At 42.8% G+C, this 17,264-nt stretch overlaps 1 protein-coding gene, 1 long non-coding RNA gene and 1 other non-coding gene across 4 annotated transcripts in view; 1 reads left to right on the forward strand and 2 right to left on the reverse strand.

Moving 5' to 3' along the window:
- The window catches only part of PTPRC (protein tyrosine phosphatase receptor type C), a 131,230-nt gene that overhangs the window by 75,010 nt on the left and 38,956 nt on the right, over positions 1 to 17,264 (forward strand). For both annotated transcript variants that reach the window (XM_055583149.1, XM_055583150.1), the window contains 4 exons: positions 561 to 680; positions 2,747 to 2,905; positions 4,643 to 4,851; positions 9,250 to 9,310. In XM_055583149.1, the coding sequence (XP_055439124.1) occupies positions 561 to 680; positions 2,747 to 2,905; positions 4,643 to 4,851; positions 9,250 to 9,310 (549 nt within the window). The remainder of the gene's footprint in view (positions 1 to 560; positions 681 to 2,746; positions 2,906 to 4,642; positions 4,852 to 9,249; positions 9,311 to 17,264) is intronic.
- Positions 2,099 to 11,426, reverse strand: LOC129653450 (uncharacterized). Its single transcript, XR_008715135.1, has 3 exons — positions 11,300 to 11,426; positions 5,272 to 5,400; positions 2,099 to 2,274 (listed from the first exon to the last, which is right to left on the reverse strand). It is a non-coding gene; the product is annotated as an uncharacterized LOC129653450 (long non-coding RNA).
- On the reverse strand, positions 10,803 to 10,906 carry LOC129654360 (U6 spliceosomal RNA). Its single transcript, XR_008715443.1, has one exon. It is a non-coding gene; the product is annotated as a U6 spliceosomal RNA (small nuclear RNA).

Raw genomic sequence — 17,264 nt, forward strand, 5'->3', positions numbered from 1 at the left:
TACTACCCCACAGTATAGAAAACATGTAAATCTATCAACTCACTTTGATTATTGTTAGGGTTTAGAATAGGCTTAGGGATAATGTTGTGTGTAAGCCAGTCTCTTCCATGAACATACGTACTGAATAGTAAATGAATTATTAACAAAGTCAATCCTCTAGTACCTTATAAAACATGTAGTTAGAAAAGAAGATATACAGAAGTGTTATATGCTCAGTTGTATCCGATTCTTTACAACCCCATGGGCTGTAAACTTCCAGGCATCTCTATCTGTGAGACTCTCCAGGCAACAACACTGCAGTGGGTTGCCATTCCCTTCTCCAGGGATCTTCGCAACCCAGGGATTGAACCCAGGTGTGCTGCATTGCAGGCAGATTCTTTACTTTCTGAGCCAAATGATCTCTAAATAAAATGTAACAAGAGCAGGTATCTTTCTTACAATTTCATCTTTGATTCATAGTTAATCAAATTATGACTATTAACAATGCATGCTAATAATATGAAAAATGGTTTCTCTATGTCTTGTTTTTTTCATATTTTATCTTCTTATTGTCTCAACAGAACCAGAAGCACCTCAGAATTTTTCTTGTTCTGCTAAAAGTGCAACTGAAGGAAAGTGTACCTGGACACCACCTCAAAATTATTTTGATAGATTCTCTCTTTGCTATTGGATTACTCCAGGTAACTTGTAGAAAATTTAATTCCATATCAGGAAAGATAAATCTAAAATTGGAAAACACTAGATATATGGAAGAAGTGAGTGAACCACAGAGCTTTCTACACAGCAACCGTGATGGGCATCCTATATGTCTTGATTTTAAGAACTGCCTCCACTCACTATGGACTCCCCAGCCTCTGAGATGCCTGAAGCTCAGAACATCCCCAATATTGCTTGTCTTTCTTGACCTTCTTACTTATAATCTTTACACTCTAAAGCCTAGAGAAAGAAAATCTCTGGACGATAATACTCAGCTGTCTTCCACATATTATGTAAGTGAGCTGCACTGGTTTGAACTTATTGTTCTGGACGACAAACAAGCCGCTTCTATAGCTCGATCCAGCTGGCGCACACACAAAATTGGGTGAATAAAAATGAACATATTCCTATTTAGTCATGGAGGGCACTTTACTGGCCAGTGGAATCTTGGAACGTAGTTCTAGTTAGCATGGAACTTCTGCAGAAGTCCAGCCACTGGGCTCGCCCTTCCTTTGGAGGGACTATTTAAGAGAACAGACCTCTCCTGGACGATGTGAAGTATCTAAAATGCCTTTAGAAGACAGTGGGGACTGTAGACCATCTCAGAATAGACTCAGCCCTTGGGATAGCCCTCTTGACAGTCCTTGCCCTATAGTTTAAAGTAGTTTTGAGTTGGAACATCTCACAGAGTTCCATCTCTTTGGTGGGTAGGTGAAACTTTCAGATTTCAAGAGGCAGAAAGTCACGTCTGTTCAGTGTGTTATTGTATATTTTGATAACATATGCCTTTTGCTGGTTGAATCATAATAATCAGACTACTAAAGCAAAGCTCCACGCACATGTAGTTTTCCAGTTAGCATAAGAGGACTCATATGGAGTCTTCTCATATGGAGAAGAAATGTTTGCCATGTATTTGAGCTTATGGTACTTTGAAAAGTTATGTCTATGAGAAAAGAAAAGTGGAAATTATAGGGAAATAAAACAGCAGGATGGTCGGATAGTCTGCCTCGCTGAACCCTTCTCCCGTGAGCTCTCTTTGCTTGGTTTCTGTGTGAGCACATTGGTTTTCTTTTCTCTTTTCTGAATCTCCTTCTCACTTTCCCTTGCTGTATTCCTCACTTTTTATATTCTCTCTCCACTATGGAGTTCTTTCAATGCCAGAGTATATGGAGGGAATTTATGGAACAATGTTTATTGTTCCTTTGTATTCTATACAGTTTAAAAAAGCATTTGAATATTAGGCTTAGAAGGAGGTAATGCATTGGTTATTGTGGTCAGACAAGTTTTTGTTTATTTTTTGCAACGAGTACAGATCCTTCTTATTCAGTGCTATCCAGATTTATGACTGCCCTGTTACAAGCCTTGAACAGAATGGGTGGGGAGGGATGGGCAGGGAGGGATACAACGTCCAGCTTTGTGCGCCCTTTTCTCAGAAGCTGGGTTGGTCACTGGCTGAATGCAGCCTCCACGGAGGCTCGCGCACTGACTCTGCTCAAAGGGTCCTTCGGAACCAGCTCGCCCGCAGCCCCGTCTCTCGCGGCCTTCAGACTCCGCCGCTTTCCCTCGTCGTCTCAGTTCCTGTAGTGCTCAGAGGCAGGACAAGGAGACGGAGTTATCGGTGATCAAATGGATTCTGCATCTGAAGTCCTTAACAGTAGCTCATACCAAAGTTCAAAGTTTGGAGGTTATCAGAAAAAGTTTCACTAAAGTACTGGAAAAAAGACTTTCGTAATATTCACCATGGGCTGTGCTTTCTCAGAAAGAAAATAGACCATCTTCACTGATACGCTTGGACTCATTTATTAATATGTTATGTACCAAATTAACTATGAAACCATTAGTTTGGAATGTTTGAGTTTATTTGGAGGAATTACATTCATTCAATACATTTGCCGATAGTTGTATGTACTTCTGAGCACAAACAATATTTTTGTATTTCAGTCACTCAGTTTGGAGTGGGCTTGGAATGATTTAATGTACAGATCAAGTTAAATATGTGGTAATCCTGACTTTTGATGACTTAATAAATGTTTCTGTTTTTTCCTCTGAGGTGAACGAAATTGCATCCCTCTGGATAAAACCCGGAACGGAACAGATTTGCACCATTTGACACCTTTCACAAACTATACGGTGGTGTTACAGGCTTGGGTCATAGGAAAAGTAAATCGCAGTGGAAGTGTGACCTATAAATTTAAGACAAACCCAACACGTAAGTTATGAACGTTAATGCTTTTTTCTATGAATGGTGAGAAGCAAAGTCTAAACTGTTTAAACAACAAGTTCACATTTATTCTTCATTTGGGAAGCACGGTGACTTGGCATGTTTGTTAATATCCAGGGTTTATAATAATTTAAAAAACAATTTAAAAGCTCTCATTTGAGGTTTTCTCTGTGTCCTTCAGGTATAATCACAGAATTGTAAGAATGAAGCCTGAGAACATATGAGCTGGTACAGTGTGTAAGAATTCAGACAATTAAGTACCTAACCAACTTAGAGAAAAATGAATTACCTATTGTTTTCTTTACTGTCTGGAAATTTCGACTGCTATCAGATACCTGAGAATCCTACACTCACAAACCATTCACTTGCTGACTTTTGCTTGCATGACAAGCACTTCATAAACCATAATACTTTGTCAGCATTTTCTTCTCATTACAATGAACTGCCTACTGTTTTAAGTCACATTTTACATTCATTTGACTCTTGCCACCAATGGGAAGCGCCACAGATTCCAGGTGCAAAGCTCCATCCGTCTCTGGGGTGACTGTGAACTCCATGAGGGTCGGGACAGAAGAAACAGCCCTGTGCAGATCAGCAGCCAGGGCTCCAGAGACCCTCCCTGGGGCTAGGCTCACAGAGGACAGGTGTTCTACTCGGGGCTGGGTATAAAATGCTCCTAATGTCATTTCAGTTCATGTTTCAAAAGTCCAAGTCCTCAAACTTTACACTTTGCTTATTTTCCTGAATTCCTATGCTATCACAGACACAAAGACGATTTGTTGCTGATGAAGAATTCAGCCAGGTATCCCCAGGGTCATGTAAGTGCTTCCAAAAGGAGGGCCTGAGCCATCTGTAGGTCTTCGAGGTTTCCCCATCACTATCTCTTCCCTCCCTGCCCCTTCTTTTCATTTCCTCTGTTTTCTACTTCTACACATTCTCTGTGACAAAACTAGATAGCGTATTAAAAAGCAGAGACATCACTTTGCCAGCAAAGGTCCATGTGGTCAAAGCTATGTTTTTCCAGTAGTCATGTACAGCTATGACGATTGTACCATAAAGAGGGCTGAGTGCCGAACAACTGATGCTTTCAATCTGTGGTGCTAGAGAAGACTCTCGAAAATCCCTTGGACTGCAAGGAGATCCAACCAGTCCATCCTAAAGGAAATCAATCCTGAATATTCATTGGAAGGACTGATGCTGAAGGTGAAGCTCCAATAATTTGGCCTCAAGATATGAAGACCCAACTCACTGGAAAAGGCCCTGATTCTGGGAAACATTGAGAGCAGGAGGAGAAGGGGGCGACAGGGGATGAGATGGTTGGATGGTATCATCGACTCAATGACATGAGTTTGAGCAAACTCCAGGAGACAGTGAAGGACAGGAAGTCTGGGGTGCTGCAGTCTTTGGGGTTGCAAAATCTTGGACACAACTGAGTGACTGAAGAACAAGAAGAACAGCACGCTCTCTTTGGGAGAAGCAAAAAAATCTCATAGCTTCAAGTGCAACTTATATGCTAATATTCATTGAAAGATGTGTAATTTATTTTCAGAAGTTTTCTTAAACAGCTTTTTTATGTACATTATCTCCTAATTTCCCCATCCCCAAATAAGCACTTAGAATGGTTTATATTGTTCACATATATTATCCAGTAATTTAAATACTCATTTAACAAATGGTTAAAGTAACCGCTGTGTGTTTGTTTTTTTTTATTTTTCATTTTGATAGATCCAAGCAAGGTCAATGGTTTAAGTGCTTCACGGAAGACAGAAAATACTATAGCTGTGAGCTGTAAACCTCCTGACCAGCTTAATGGCCCCAAAGGGCTGTACCATTTGAAAGTAAGAACTGGAAATACCTTGGTTAAAGAAGATTCAGGATCAGAATGCAGATTCTTGGTAGAAGATCTTCAATATTTAACAGAATATAATTTTTTGGTAAGATTACAATTTCTATAATCACTCCAGAACTGATATATATTATAGTTATTATTCTGCAGTACGTAAATAATACTAGGACTAGTGCTCACACAAGCTTGAGAAGCTCTGATGTCTAAAGGAATCACACTTTATAAGTCTTAATGGCAGATATTTGGTTGGAATATTTTTGACCTTCAGCATGACTACTTATAAATTATTGTTCCTATGTCAAGAAACACAGTGCACAAATTGTTACTATTTATTAATGATAATTATTGATTATTACTTTGCCACATCTTTTGTTCTTCTTGGCTTTGTGTCTTTACTAATGTGAGCTTTCTTTAATTACAAATATTTTTTTACAGGTACATTGAGGTTAGAAAATAGAAAAAAAAATGTAGGGAAATAGCAATGTATGCAAAGAGTTTAAAAACTCACCCATAAACTCACTGTCTACTGATCATATTTTGTGTATGTGTTTCTAAAATGGGAGGGCTCAATCTTTTCCTCTTGCTGTAGGAGAAAGCCTCAGCTCATTCAGTTCGTTCTGTCTCCTGTGTTTCTTCCCTGTAAGAAATACAGAGAAGAATTTCCAAAGAAAGCTGAAGAACTGAAACACTTCTGACACTTTTGGTCACCAAATGTGTAAAGGTTTTTCCCCATGTCTAGCAGCTATCTGAGACTACTGGTGGGTGCCCCATAATTTAACTTAATTTCAACACCATCTACCCAGAGAAAGTGCCGTATTCCAGGGGCACTCCCGTGGAATGTCCAGAGCTCCACGTCAGGGGCTCCCATCACCCCTTCCTTGAGTTTGATTAATTTACTAAGGCAGGTCACATAACTCAGGCAGATACTTAAAGGCTGTGAGAAAGGATTCAGGTAAACAGCCAGCTAAAGAGATATGTAGGGAGGTCTGGGAGGGTCTGCGTGCAGGAGCCTCTGTCCCCCTGGAGTTGGGGGTGTGTCTCTCTCCTGCTGTGAATGTGCTCCCCAGTCTGGAAGCTCTCTGAACCCTGTACTTCTGGGAATTTCTGGAGGCTTCATCACACAGACGTGATCAGTCATTAACTCCATTTTCCACTCTTCTCCCTTCTCACGAGAATGGGGGAGGGGCTGAAAATTCCAAGACTGACTATGGCTTGGTCTTGGCAGTCCTCCTGTGGGAGCCATCTGGGAACCCACTCAGAGTTACTTCAGTAGAAGAAAAGACTATCACTCCTGGTGGCTCAGTGAGAAAGAATCTGCCTGCAATGTGGGAGACCTGGGTCTGGAAGATTCCGTGGAGGAGGAAATGGCAACCCACTCCAGGATTCTTGCCTGGAGAATCCATGGACAGAGGAGCCTGGCAGGCCACAGTCCATGGGGTCACAGAGTGTTGGCCACGACTGAATGACTGAGCATGCACGCAGGAAATTACGAAGGTTTTAGGAGCTCTGTGTCAGAAACTGGATATATTTCTCATTGTCTCACCAGTTCCATGATAAAAGCACACAGTTTGATAAACTGCATGTTTCAAAAATCACTGTATCATGAACGTTTTTCCATATTAAATATTCTGCTACTAATTTTTAATGGTTGCACAAGGTTCTGTCGTATGACTTTATTGCATTCTACTCGCCATCACTGTTTTGGTCTCTGTTAAAAGCAACAATAAGTAAACACTCTTATTGGAAAACAACAGCATCTTTGAATATGTCTTTTATTGTCTCTGTCTGAATAAATTCCTGAAAAAGAATGTATTGGGCCAAAAGGAAGTTACATATAATTTAAGAATTTTTAAAAATTAACTCATTGGTGTATAGTTGCTTTGCAATGTTTTGTTAGTTTCTTGCTGTACGGCAAAGTGAATCAGTCATACATGTACACATATCCCCTTTTTTGGATTTCCTTCCCATTTAGGTCGCCACAGAGCGCCGAGGAGCGCTCTGCGTGCTGGGCAGCAGGCTCTCGCTAGCTGTCTGTTTTATACACAGTATCAGTGTGTCTCTATGTCACTCCTAATGCCCCACACCATCTCGCACCCTCTTCCCCTTTGGTAACCATGTCTGTTTGCTACGTCTACGTCTCTATTTCCGCGCTGCAAGTCAGTTCATCTCGACCGTTTTTCTACGTTCCGCATACATGAGCGATGTTTCTCTTTCTGACTGACTTTACTGTGTATGGAAGTCTAGGTCCATGCACGCCTCTGCACATGGCACTGTTGAGTTCCTTTGCATGGCGGAGTGATATCCCACTGCGTCCATGTACCTCATCTTCTCTGTCCGTTCCTCTGCTGGTGGATATTTACGTTACTTCCGGGTCTTGGCTGTTGTAAATAGTGCTGCAGTGAACATCGCAGTTCATGCACCTTTTCAGATCATGTTTTCTCTGGATTTATGCCTAGGAGTGGGATTGCTGTGCCGTATGATAGCTCTAATTTTAGCTTTTTAAGGAACCTCCGTACTATTCTCCATAGTGGCCACACCAATTCACATTCCTCCCCACAGTATAGGAGGGTTTGAATGAGTGCACTTCTTTTCTTTTCCCAAACAAATGCACTGTTACTACCTATCATTGTCCCTTTTACCTCATCTTCCTCAGCACCCAGGAAGCTCCAGGCACACTGGCTTTCTTTCTGTTTCTCAAAACACTTAGGTTTTACTCTCTTTAGGAACTTAGTACTCTTCTGTCTTTCTGGAGTTTTCTTCTCCCATGTGTCAATCGTGATCACTTATTCTGGAAAAATATAGCTCAACACCATATTAAAGTGCAATCTTAAAATTCAAACTAGGAGACAGTTAGCTTTCCATTCTCTTCCTCACTCTTCAAAAGACTATTGTTTTCTTCTCTGCAGTTCCCATAACTTGCTTTTATGTTTATTTCAGAACCCGCTGCTACATTTATACCTTCATGAAGGAGGAACGTTTTAGCTTTACACATCAGTCTTCTCTCTGGTTAATAAATCAATACACTTGTTTTTTATAGTTGTTAATGTATTACTTTCCATTATTGTAGGTTTATTTTGATGTTCTGCTAGTTTGGGAACTGAAAGTGATTTTTGACTATTTCTTTCTCCTTTTCTTTTTTATTAACTAAGAAAAAGTTTTAAACTTATCGATTATCCTTTGCTAAAATTTTCACTCTATCCCATGTCTTTTATCCCTAATCTCTCAATGACTGACATAAAATTGAATGAATGGATTTTTAAAGTAGATTGTTCTAATTATTAATAATTCCCATAGATTATGTAATTGTAATTTGGAAGCATTTTTAATTAATTTTTTTAAAGAAAATGTTTGCACATTTCTAGTTCCTGCTTTTTGTATTATACTTATTATTTTTAAAAGGTAACTGGGCTTTTACAATTTCTGCCCTTTGAAATTTACACTATTTTTTACAGCTCAATGTGAGATAAATATTTATAAACATTCTGCGAGTACTGGGGAGATTGTATATCCTCCACAGGGTAAAAGCTTAGGTATGTTTTTTTTACAGATCTATCATATTTATCATTCAGCTCAGTTCAGTCGCTTAGTTATGTCCGACTCTTTGCAACCCCATGGACTGCAGCACGCCAGGCCTCCCTGTCCATCACCAAGGCCTGGAGTTTACCCAAACTCATGTCCATCGAGGCGGTGATGCCATCTGACCATCTCATCCTCTGTCGTCCCCTTCTCCCACCTTCAGTCTTTCCCAGCATCAGGGTCTTTTCCAGTGAGTCAGTCCTTCACATCAGATTGCCAAAGTATATTTATCATTAATCTCTTTTAATTATACTGTTCAAATCTATTTTTACCTCAATTGTTTTGTTTTTTTGACTGAAGATTCTTAATGCTTTCTTGGTCCATGCAGTTTCCCTTGTGTATCTAAATTGTTTTTGCTTGATCATGTTTAATATTTTGAACTCCTTACGTCTAAACTGTAGATGTTGCCATGTCATCGATTTGTATCATTTTAACCCTTATGAACTAAATTACTTTAATATAAATAGTGTGATTCTTACATTAAACTGTTTCCACTTAGTCTTAAAATTTTTTTGTACAGAGTATGTGTAACTCTAGTAAGCAGTATACACTAGAGTTTCCTTTTTAAAGAAATGTGACAATATTAGTCTATTCATAGGGAATTTTAACTTTGAATAATGAACACTTTGGTGTGTTGGATTTTATTCCTTTGTGTCCACTTAGTTCTTGCTGACCATAACTATCAGTATTATTATTATTGCTAAATGGGATAAGATTTCTTTATATCATTTCACTGGTAAATATTTAAGAAATTTGATAATAGACTATTGCCATAGTCTTGAAGTTTCAAGTTATCCAGTATACATTTTAATGAAAATAAACAGCAATATATGACAAATAGGAATGTGTTATATTGTGATTCACAAATTTAATTTAGAAAACCTTTTTCTCTCTCGTTTCTGAAACCCAGGTCTATTATAACAATACAAAATTTGCTGGTCTTCCGGAGAGTGTTACAGCATCAACATCTTGTAAGTCTTCTCTTGGCTGTTTATTCTGTTTTCATGGGATATGTGTTCACGCTTCCAGTGCTTTATTATTTTACATTTGTACTCATATGTAATTATTAAATTTCCAAATTATATATTTCCATAAACATTATATTTTAAGTTGTGTGAGCAAATGTACGTGCAGGTGAACATTATATTGAAATAAGGCCTTGCACTTGGGCAGGCTCGGGGCCGCCCTGCGTGCTCTGGGGCCCCTTCTCCTGTCCGCACGCACCTGGCCACTCCACGATACTCAATAAATGTCATAGTGGAATAGTTTGTCCTGTTGGTATTTATCTGAAAACTTGAAAGAAAGGCTCCGCTATTGTCTTCAGTCACCCGCCTTCTGACATAAGCATGTTTGGATGTAAAGTAAGCTGAGGGGGTGGTCTGGTATCTTCAGTCATCTTATCTCCGTGGGGCATGTGTGTGTTTGCTGTTTGTATTTTTTTTTTTTCAGACAAATGCTTTGTGTGTTTGCTGGGTCAATCTGTGCCTCTGACTCTTTGCAGCTCCATGGACTGTAGCCCGCGAGGCTCCTCTGTCCATGGGATTTCCCAGGCAAGAATACTAGAGCAGGTTGCCATTTCGTCCTCCAGGGGATCTTCCTACCCAGAGATCGAACCAGTCAACCTTACTCCCGTGACCAAAAACTAGACTTAGTTAGCCAAAGTTGTTTATTTATCATAAGCAGGATTTTGGTCATTCTGGACATTGCTTTTCAATCAACTGAATGTATCCAACCTGAGGTTTCCTGAAAAAGAAAATAATATCTTAAGTTCAGTTTAGGAAATTCAATTCTTAAAAGTTGGTTGGTTTCATAAAATAACTCATGAAGGATTTATCTACATAGACTCCTATTATGATTCTGTTTATGATGGTTCTTCCTGTTAGGAACCAGCACATTTGTTTTGTGCTCCATGTTAGAAATCGTTTGTGGACTGCGTTAGAAATTACCTTTTTTTGAACTTACTTTTTATTGATGTACAGTTGAATTGTTGATTACAAGCTTGTGTTAATTACTGCTGTACAGTGAAGCATGTCACCGCTGCTAAGTCGCCTCAGTCGTGTCCGACTCTGTGCGACCCCATAGACGGCAGCCCACCAGGCTCCCCCGTCCCTGGGATTCTCCAGGCAAGAACACTGGAGTGGGTTGCCATTTCCTTCTCCCATGCATGAAAGTGAAAAGTGAAAGTGAAGTCTCTCAGTCGTGTCTGATTCTTCACAACCCCATGGACTGCAGCCCACCAGGCTCCTCCATCCGTGGGATTTTCCAGGCAAGAGTACTGGAGTGGGTTGCCATTGCCTTCTCCATACGTCTAAAAACACTCCGTTTTTATGTTCTTTTCCATTATGGTTTATCCAGGATATTGAATATAGTTTCCGGTGCTATACAGTGTGACCTTGTAGTTTATCCATTATAATCTATTCAGTATGCACACCGGTTTGCATCTGCTCATCCCAAACTCCCCCCAGATATGGGCACTTCATGAATTTGTGTGTCATCCTTATGCAGGAGTGGCACTAAAATTCTCTATATTGTTTCAGTCTTAGTATATGTGCTGCAGAAGCCAGCACTCTTTTTTTTTTTTCTGTCCCTCAACTGTATGCTTGGCAGAAGCAGGTGTTCTTACAAATCTATGCTGATTTACCCAACTAAGCTAGGATAAACAGTCCCTAAAAGCTTCCCCAGTGGCTCAGTGGTAAAGAATCCACCTGCCAATGCAAGAGACCTGGATTTGATCCCTGGAGAAGCAAACGGCAACCCACTCTAGTATTCTTGCCTGGAGAGAGGAGCCTGGTGGGCTACAGTCCATGGGATCACAAAAAGTCTGACGTGACTGAGCATGCAAGCAAAAATGCTGTAATCAAAATAGAGCTGTGTGTGGGAAAAATCCCTGAAATTGATGTCATTGTAACAGTGAGGATAACAGCTGGGCGTCACCACCGCCCTCTGCTTGTTCTGCTCACCAGAACGCCCAATGTTCACTATTTCTGTTTTCAGTTCTTCTTACAGTTTCCTCCATGTCTAAAAACAATATCATCTGCTGCTCTTTCGAGAGTTGCTTCTTGGTCTGAGCCTGTGGAGGAAGAAGACCTAGCACTGTTGAAGTTTTCTCTGCTTGTTAGCTTTGTAAATTAAGTTAAATTCAGACCTCCAAGTGTGGTGTTACCAAACATAGCTGGTTTTTATTTTTTTAAGATTTGTTTGATGTAGACCATTTTTCAAGCCTTTATTGGGTTTGTTACAATATTGCTTCCATTTTATGTTTCGGTTATTTTGGCCCTGAGGCACGTGGGATCTTGATTCCCTGACCAGGTGTCGAACCTGCGGTCCCTGCATTGGAAGGCAAAGTGTTAAACGCTGGACCCCAGGGAAGCCCCTTCAGATGGCACCTCATATGCCGTGCACATTCAGTAATGCTTTACTTCCCCAGGTCTTTCCAAAGAGGGAATATATAAAAGCATCTTATTTTCCAAACTTGCTTGACTAGGTCCCATAAAAAGTTTTAGTTCTTTCTGCTCAGATATTTTAAATGAAGGCTCCTGATGTGAAATGCCATACACATTCAGCCAGCTCTCCTGAACTTTATTTCCATGCACTTTTCTTACAATACCAACAGCTTCATTGAGTTTTTCTGATGATGTGAACAGTTCACAGTGGCAGCATTACTCTTGGGGGTCATAGATTCCACGGGATATTTCACACACCGTCTGTAAGCCCAGCTTGGCACCACTTCACTCGGAGAAACACAGAGCAGGAAACACAGTCAGAAGCGGCGTCTGGCCGAGGACTTCCTGGCAGCATTGCCCACCGCAGTCCGAGGACCGTGAACGATTCGACCCTCTGGACTCCACTGAGAAGAGGGAGGCCACGTGTGGCAGAGTGTCCCAGCTTAGAAGCTCCATGTCAAGAAAGGAACTGATACATCATGTAACAGTTCCGTGGGCACAGCTGCCAAAGGTGCCGACAGGGGTGAGCCCAGTAACATGAGGTGCGCTGGGTGCATGCACTCAGGGAAGCCAAGGTCAGCACTTCTCACCAGGACGGTGGTTCATCCACAGCCGTCCTGGCCCAGACGCCATGTAGCACTCAGGGATTGTGTTGACGTCCTCTGTGTTGCCAAGTACCACAGCTGCTAGTCCATCTTTATCATATTTTACCTTCAGTGGAGATATAGGGTTACCCCATCCTCCTTTTCTCCATAAGGCAGAAAAAGGATCAACTCTTTCTAACAACAGATTCTCCTAAGAGATAAATCATGTGGTCCCCTTTTAATAGTGACATCTACTCAAGGGTGGGGTGGCTCTTGAGTTGTGAATTGCAGAAGCACAGCTACTCAAAATGTATTTTACTCAGTTTTTCTGGCATCACACTCTACCACCTGTATTTTAACATTTGGGCCCTTTTCTTCTGAAGCTCTCAAAGGGTACAGCCCTGATGCCATTATAAAATTTCCCTTCATCAGTTTCCCGTTTTATAATCGCTGCCTTTGAATCTCATGTATTTTTTAAATTTTACGTTTTTTTTTTAATCTGGTACTGTAAAAAGGAAATATTCCAATTTTGCATGCATTAAGATATCTTTATAATGGCACTTGATCAATATGTTACCCTGGGATGGAATCTAAGCTTAAAGATCTAGACTTTGAACATATTTCCGTGGACATCCCTGGTAGTCCAGTGGCTAAGTCTTCAGCTTCTTGCAGGGTGTTGTGGGTTCAGTCCTTGCTCAGGGAGCTAAGATTCCACATGCTGCATGGTGTGGCAAATAAATAAACCCATGCAAGCTCTGTAGAAGAATAGTTTCAAAGTGTGTTTGTTGTTCCACTGTGTCCCGTGTGACTTCCCGGCTTCTTTTTCTTTTCCTATGCCCCCTTGTTATATTTTCTTCCGGGAACACTTCGGCTCTCCTCTTTATTCTTGGTCCTCTGCGGGTCTTTCGCACTTATTTTCCTGGATGCCACTGGCCTTTGTGACCTGGAGACTACTATCCGCGGAAAATTTTCTTTGGTTTACTTTCTTTTTGCTGGCCTTTTGGAGTTTGTCTGAGTCACATTTTGGAGTCAAAAGTTGATGTATTATTTTGGCATCCATCTTTTGTGAGAGGGTTTCCTTGAGGGTTTGGTTCTCATTGGCAATTTTATCCTAGTTACAGTGAGACACAGGGGAGAAGGTGATTAGAAGTTCCATTGTCCTTAAGGGGCCGTGTGGACCGCGGAGATTCCCAATGTTGTTTCTGATTTATTTTCTCCAGCATCATCCATTGTCTCCAGACACACAGTTTGGGCAGCCCTTAGCCTGGCTGAGTCACTCCATGCTTCTGGCTGTAAAAGAAATGTCTCATGCTCAGGAAATCTTCCACGGATCATGTAGAAAATAGGTTTCTCTTATTTTTACACTTCTCTACCTTTTCCCCCTTAAATCCAAGGAAAATATATAATCGCTTTATTGGCTTATTTACCTGTCCAGAGTTCGTTTCCCTCCAGAGAGAAGGAAGATTCCCTCCGAACTGGTGCCTTTTATGCCGTGTTTTCTGTCCTATCCCCAGAGACCATCGTGGTTGTAGGAAGCATAGCATTTGCTCGGTCAGTGTGGGATGAGTGAGGGGTACTGATCAGTTAAGACAGTGGTGGATGCCGTAACAGACAGATCCCCAAATCGTTGTGGCGTAACTGAGTAGACACTGCTTATTTTCTTAATCATTTTTAAAAATCGGAGTATAGTTGCCTCACAGTTGCTGGGTTAGTTTCTGCTGTACAGTGGAGTGACTTAGCTACATGCATACGTACATCTCCTTCCTCTTGGACCTGCACCCCTCAGCCCACCCTCTAGGTCATCGCAGAGCACTGAGCTGAGCTGAGCTGAGCTGAGCTGGGCAGGCTTCGCTGTCCAGCCCCAACTCCCGCGGACAGCGGCTTCCCGCGGTAGCGTGCATGCCTCAGTGCTCGGCCCTCAGTTCGTCCCCCCTCCTTGGTGCCCGCCTGCCTGCCCTCTACATCTGCATCTGTACTTCTGCCCTGTGAAGAGATTCGTCTGTACCATTTCTCTAGATTCCACATCCTGACATTAATACGCATTATTTGTTTTCCTCTTTCTGACTTACTTTACTCTGTCTGATGGGCTCTAGGTCTGTTTCTCCTCCAACTGGCGATGTTTATGTCCTTGTTGAGGGCAGAGTCCTGCTCCACACACTCATTCAAAGCTCCACGTGGACCCAGGGGCTTCCCTCTCCAGAGGTGGCTCCTGAATTTGGGATGACAACCAAGCTCCAGCCAGCACTCTGGAGAAGGGAATGGAGGGTCTTTCATGGGGTGGAAAATACCACACCCAGCTGTGATTGATATGCCTGCTACACTTATCTCAGTTACCTGGACACACTTAACAGCAAGGGAGAGAAAATAAGTCTGCTTAAGAGTTAGCCAGGGCCAGCCACGGGCAGAGGAGGGGAGCAGGGCAGGGGAGGAGATCAGTCGTTCCCCTCAACCCCACGGACTGTCTCCAGCTGAAAGCACACGGGACAGGTGGCTGTGTATTCGTTTTCTCTTGCTGTCCAACGGGTTAAACCAGCGGCTTCACGCCACACCCATTGATTTATTAGCTCACAATTCAGTAGTCAGAGTTCCCGCTCCATGTGACTGGGTCTTCTGAAACCTAGATGTCGGCCAGGATGAGTTTTTATCTGGAGAATATGCATACAAATGCTTCCAGGGTCGATACAGGTTGGAGGAGTCCTGTTTCTTGCTGTGCTGGGACCGCTGACCTGATTTCTTTGGGGTCCCGGGGCCAGGGCTTGCCATCAGCTCCCAGAAGCCCCTCGTGTTCTTGCCACCTGACCTGCTCCAGACAGCCTGGGGAGTCCTTCCAGCACCTCAAATCACTGACTTCGGCTTTTTTAAAGGACTCGTGGTTAGGTCATGCTCACCCAGAACAGTCTCGGGGTCTTCCAGCGGGAAAGTCCCCGCTGACTTGAGGCTGGCGTTCGCTCTGCAGTTTCTTTGCCGTGGTGCCTACATTAGTGATTGATGAGATAACCAAGACCTGGAAACCTTGGCACCATCTGGACATTCTCCTCGCCACCCATCTCCTTCAAAGCACCCAGGCTTCTCAGCCCACCCCCACCTCAAATGTATAATTTCTGTATTGCCTTAGAAACATGATTTAGGAGGGTTGAATTTGTTTCCTCACCTGCAAGAGAAGAACGCTAGGTCTCTGCCCATCTTCATGAAGCACAGTGAGCACAGCAGCCGTAGTGAACCCTGATGTAGATCAAGGCCCTCCACTCCCACCATCAGTTCAGTCCAGTCCCTCAGTCGCATCTGACTCCTTGTGACCCCATGGACTGCAGCACGCCAAGCTTCCCTGTCCATCACCAACTCCCACAGCTTGCTCAAACTCATGTCCACCGAGTCCGTGATGCCATCCAGCCATCTCCTCCTCTGTCATCCCCTTCTCCTCCCTTCAGTCTTTCCCAGCATCAGGGTCTTTTCCATTCTTCGCATCAGGTGGCCAAGGGATTGGAGTTTCAGCTTCAGCATCAGTCCTTCCAATGAATATTCAGGACTGATTTCCTTTAGGGCTCCCACCATGCACAACGTCAATTCGTAATCCATCACCATAATCTCTCTCTTGCCATTACTCTGGAATCCCTTGATCCTGGAACCAACGTCTGTGACTAACAGCTTTCTTCTTTTTCTCCTGGGTCATCATTTCCCTCCTCTGCTGGATAGGTCTCATCGGCATGCAATTTTTAAAAGCAAACAGGCAGGAGCAACTGCAGTATCTCTTTTGACCCTGTTTCTTCTTCAGCTGCCACCCTAGTTCTTCACCCGCACACCTGGCAACAGCAAAGCTCCTTTCATCCTGCTTCACTTTAGAGTCCCTTTGCCGGCTGCATCTTTTCCTCCTACTTTTTAACCCTGCGTGTCTCAGGACTGAGTCTTGGGACTTCTATCCACTTTTAATTTCCGGGTTAATCATTCAGTCTTCACAGCTTTAAGCAACAGCTGTATGTTGGAGACCCTCTGTCCAGTCTCAGATCCTTTCTAGCCAGCTTCCTACTTGGCACCTGAACTAGGTTGTCTACTTGTCCTTTCAGACTCTCAGATCCCAAACTGAGCTTCTGCTTCCCTGAGGGCAGCTCCGCACAGCCTTCATGGTCTTCACTGATGGTGCTGTATGACTTCTTTCTCCTAACACCTGCTCTGCCAGCCTCATCTGAGGCACTGTCGTATTTTGCCTGGATGATAGTACTTTCAACAAGGGGGTTATAAAAATCTGTATAATGCCCAAGTCACAGTTTATTACTCCTCTACTCAAAATCCTGCAGGTGGTACAGATTTAATTCAAACACCAAGGTAAGCGGGCATTCCCTGGAGACCCAGCGGCTCGCGCTCTGTGCTCTCTCTGGAGGATGTAGGTTCCAACCCCGACTGGGGAGCTAAGATCTTACAAACGTAGTGGTGCAGCAAAACAACAAACAAGAAAACACACACACACACACACACCAATGTGACCTTAAATGCTTCACAAGCCCCTCCAATCTTACCCTTGCCCTCTGCTGACTCCCAGCCACATTCTCGCTGGCATCTCCTGATGCCCATCCCTCTCCCCCACTCTAGCCTCAGGGGATTCCTGCTGCTCCTTGGATGCTAGGTGTGTTCTGCCTCGAGGCTCTCACCTAATCCCACCTGTGCCTGAAGACGCATCCCCCAGATACCTGTCCAGCTAACTCCTCATCTTCTCAGTTCAGTTCAGTTCAGTTCAGTCACCTAGTCGTGTCTGGCTCTTTTGACCCCGTGGACTGCCCCACGCCAGGCCTCCCTGTCCATCACCAACTCCCAGAGCTTGCTCAAACTCATGTCCATTGAGTTGGTGATGCCATCCAACCATCTCATCCTCTGTCACCCTCTTCTCCTCCCGCCTTCAATCTTTC

Source organism: Bubalus kerabau, chromosome 5 (assembly GCF_029407905.1).
Source record: "Bubalus kerabau isolate K-KA32 ecotype Philippines breed swamp buffalo chromosome 5, PCC_UOA_SB_1v2, whole genome shotgun sequence".
Taxonomy (NCBI): Eukaryota; Metazoa; Chordata; class Mammalia; order Artiodactyla; family Bovidae; genus Bubalus; species Bubalus kerabau.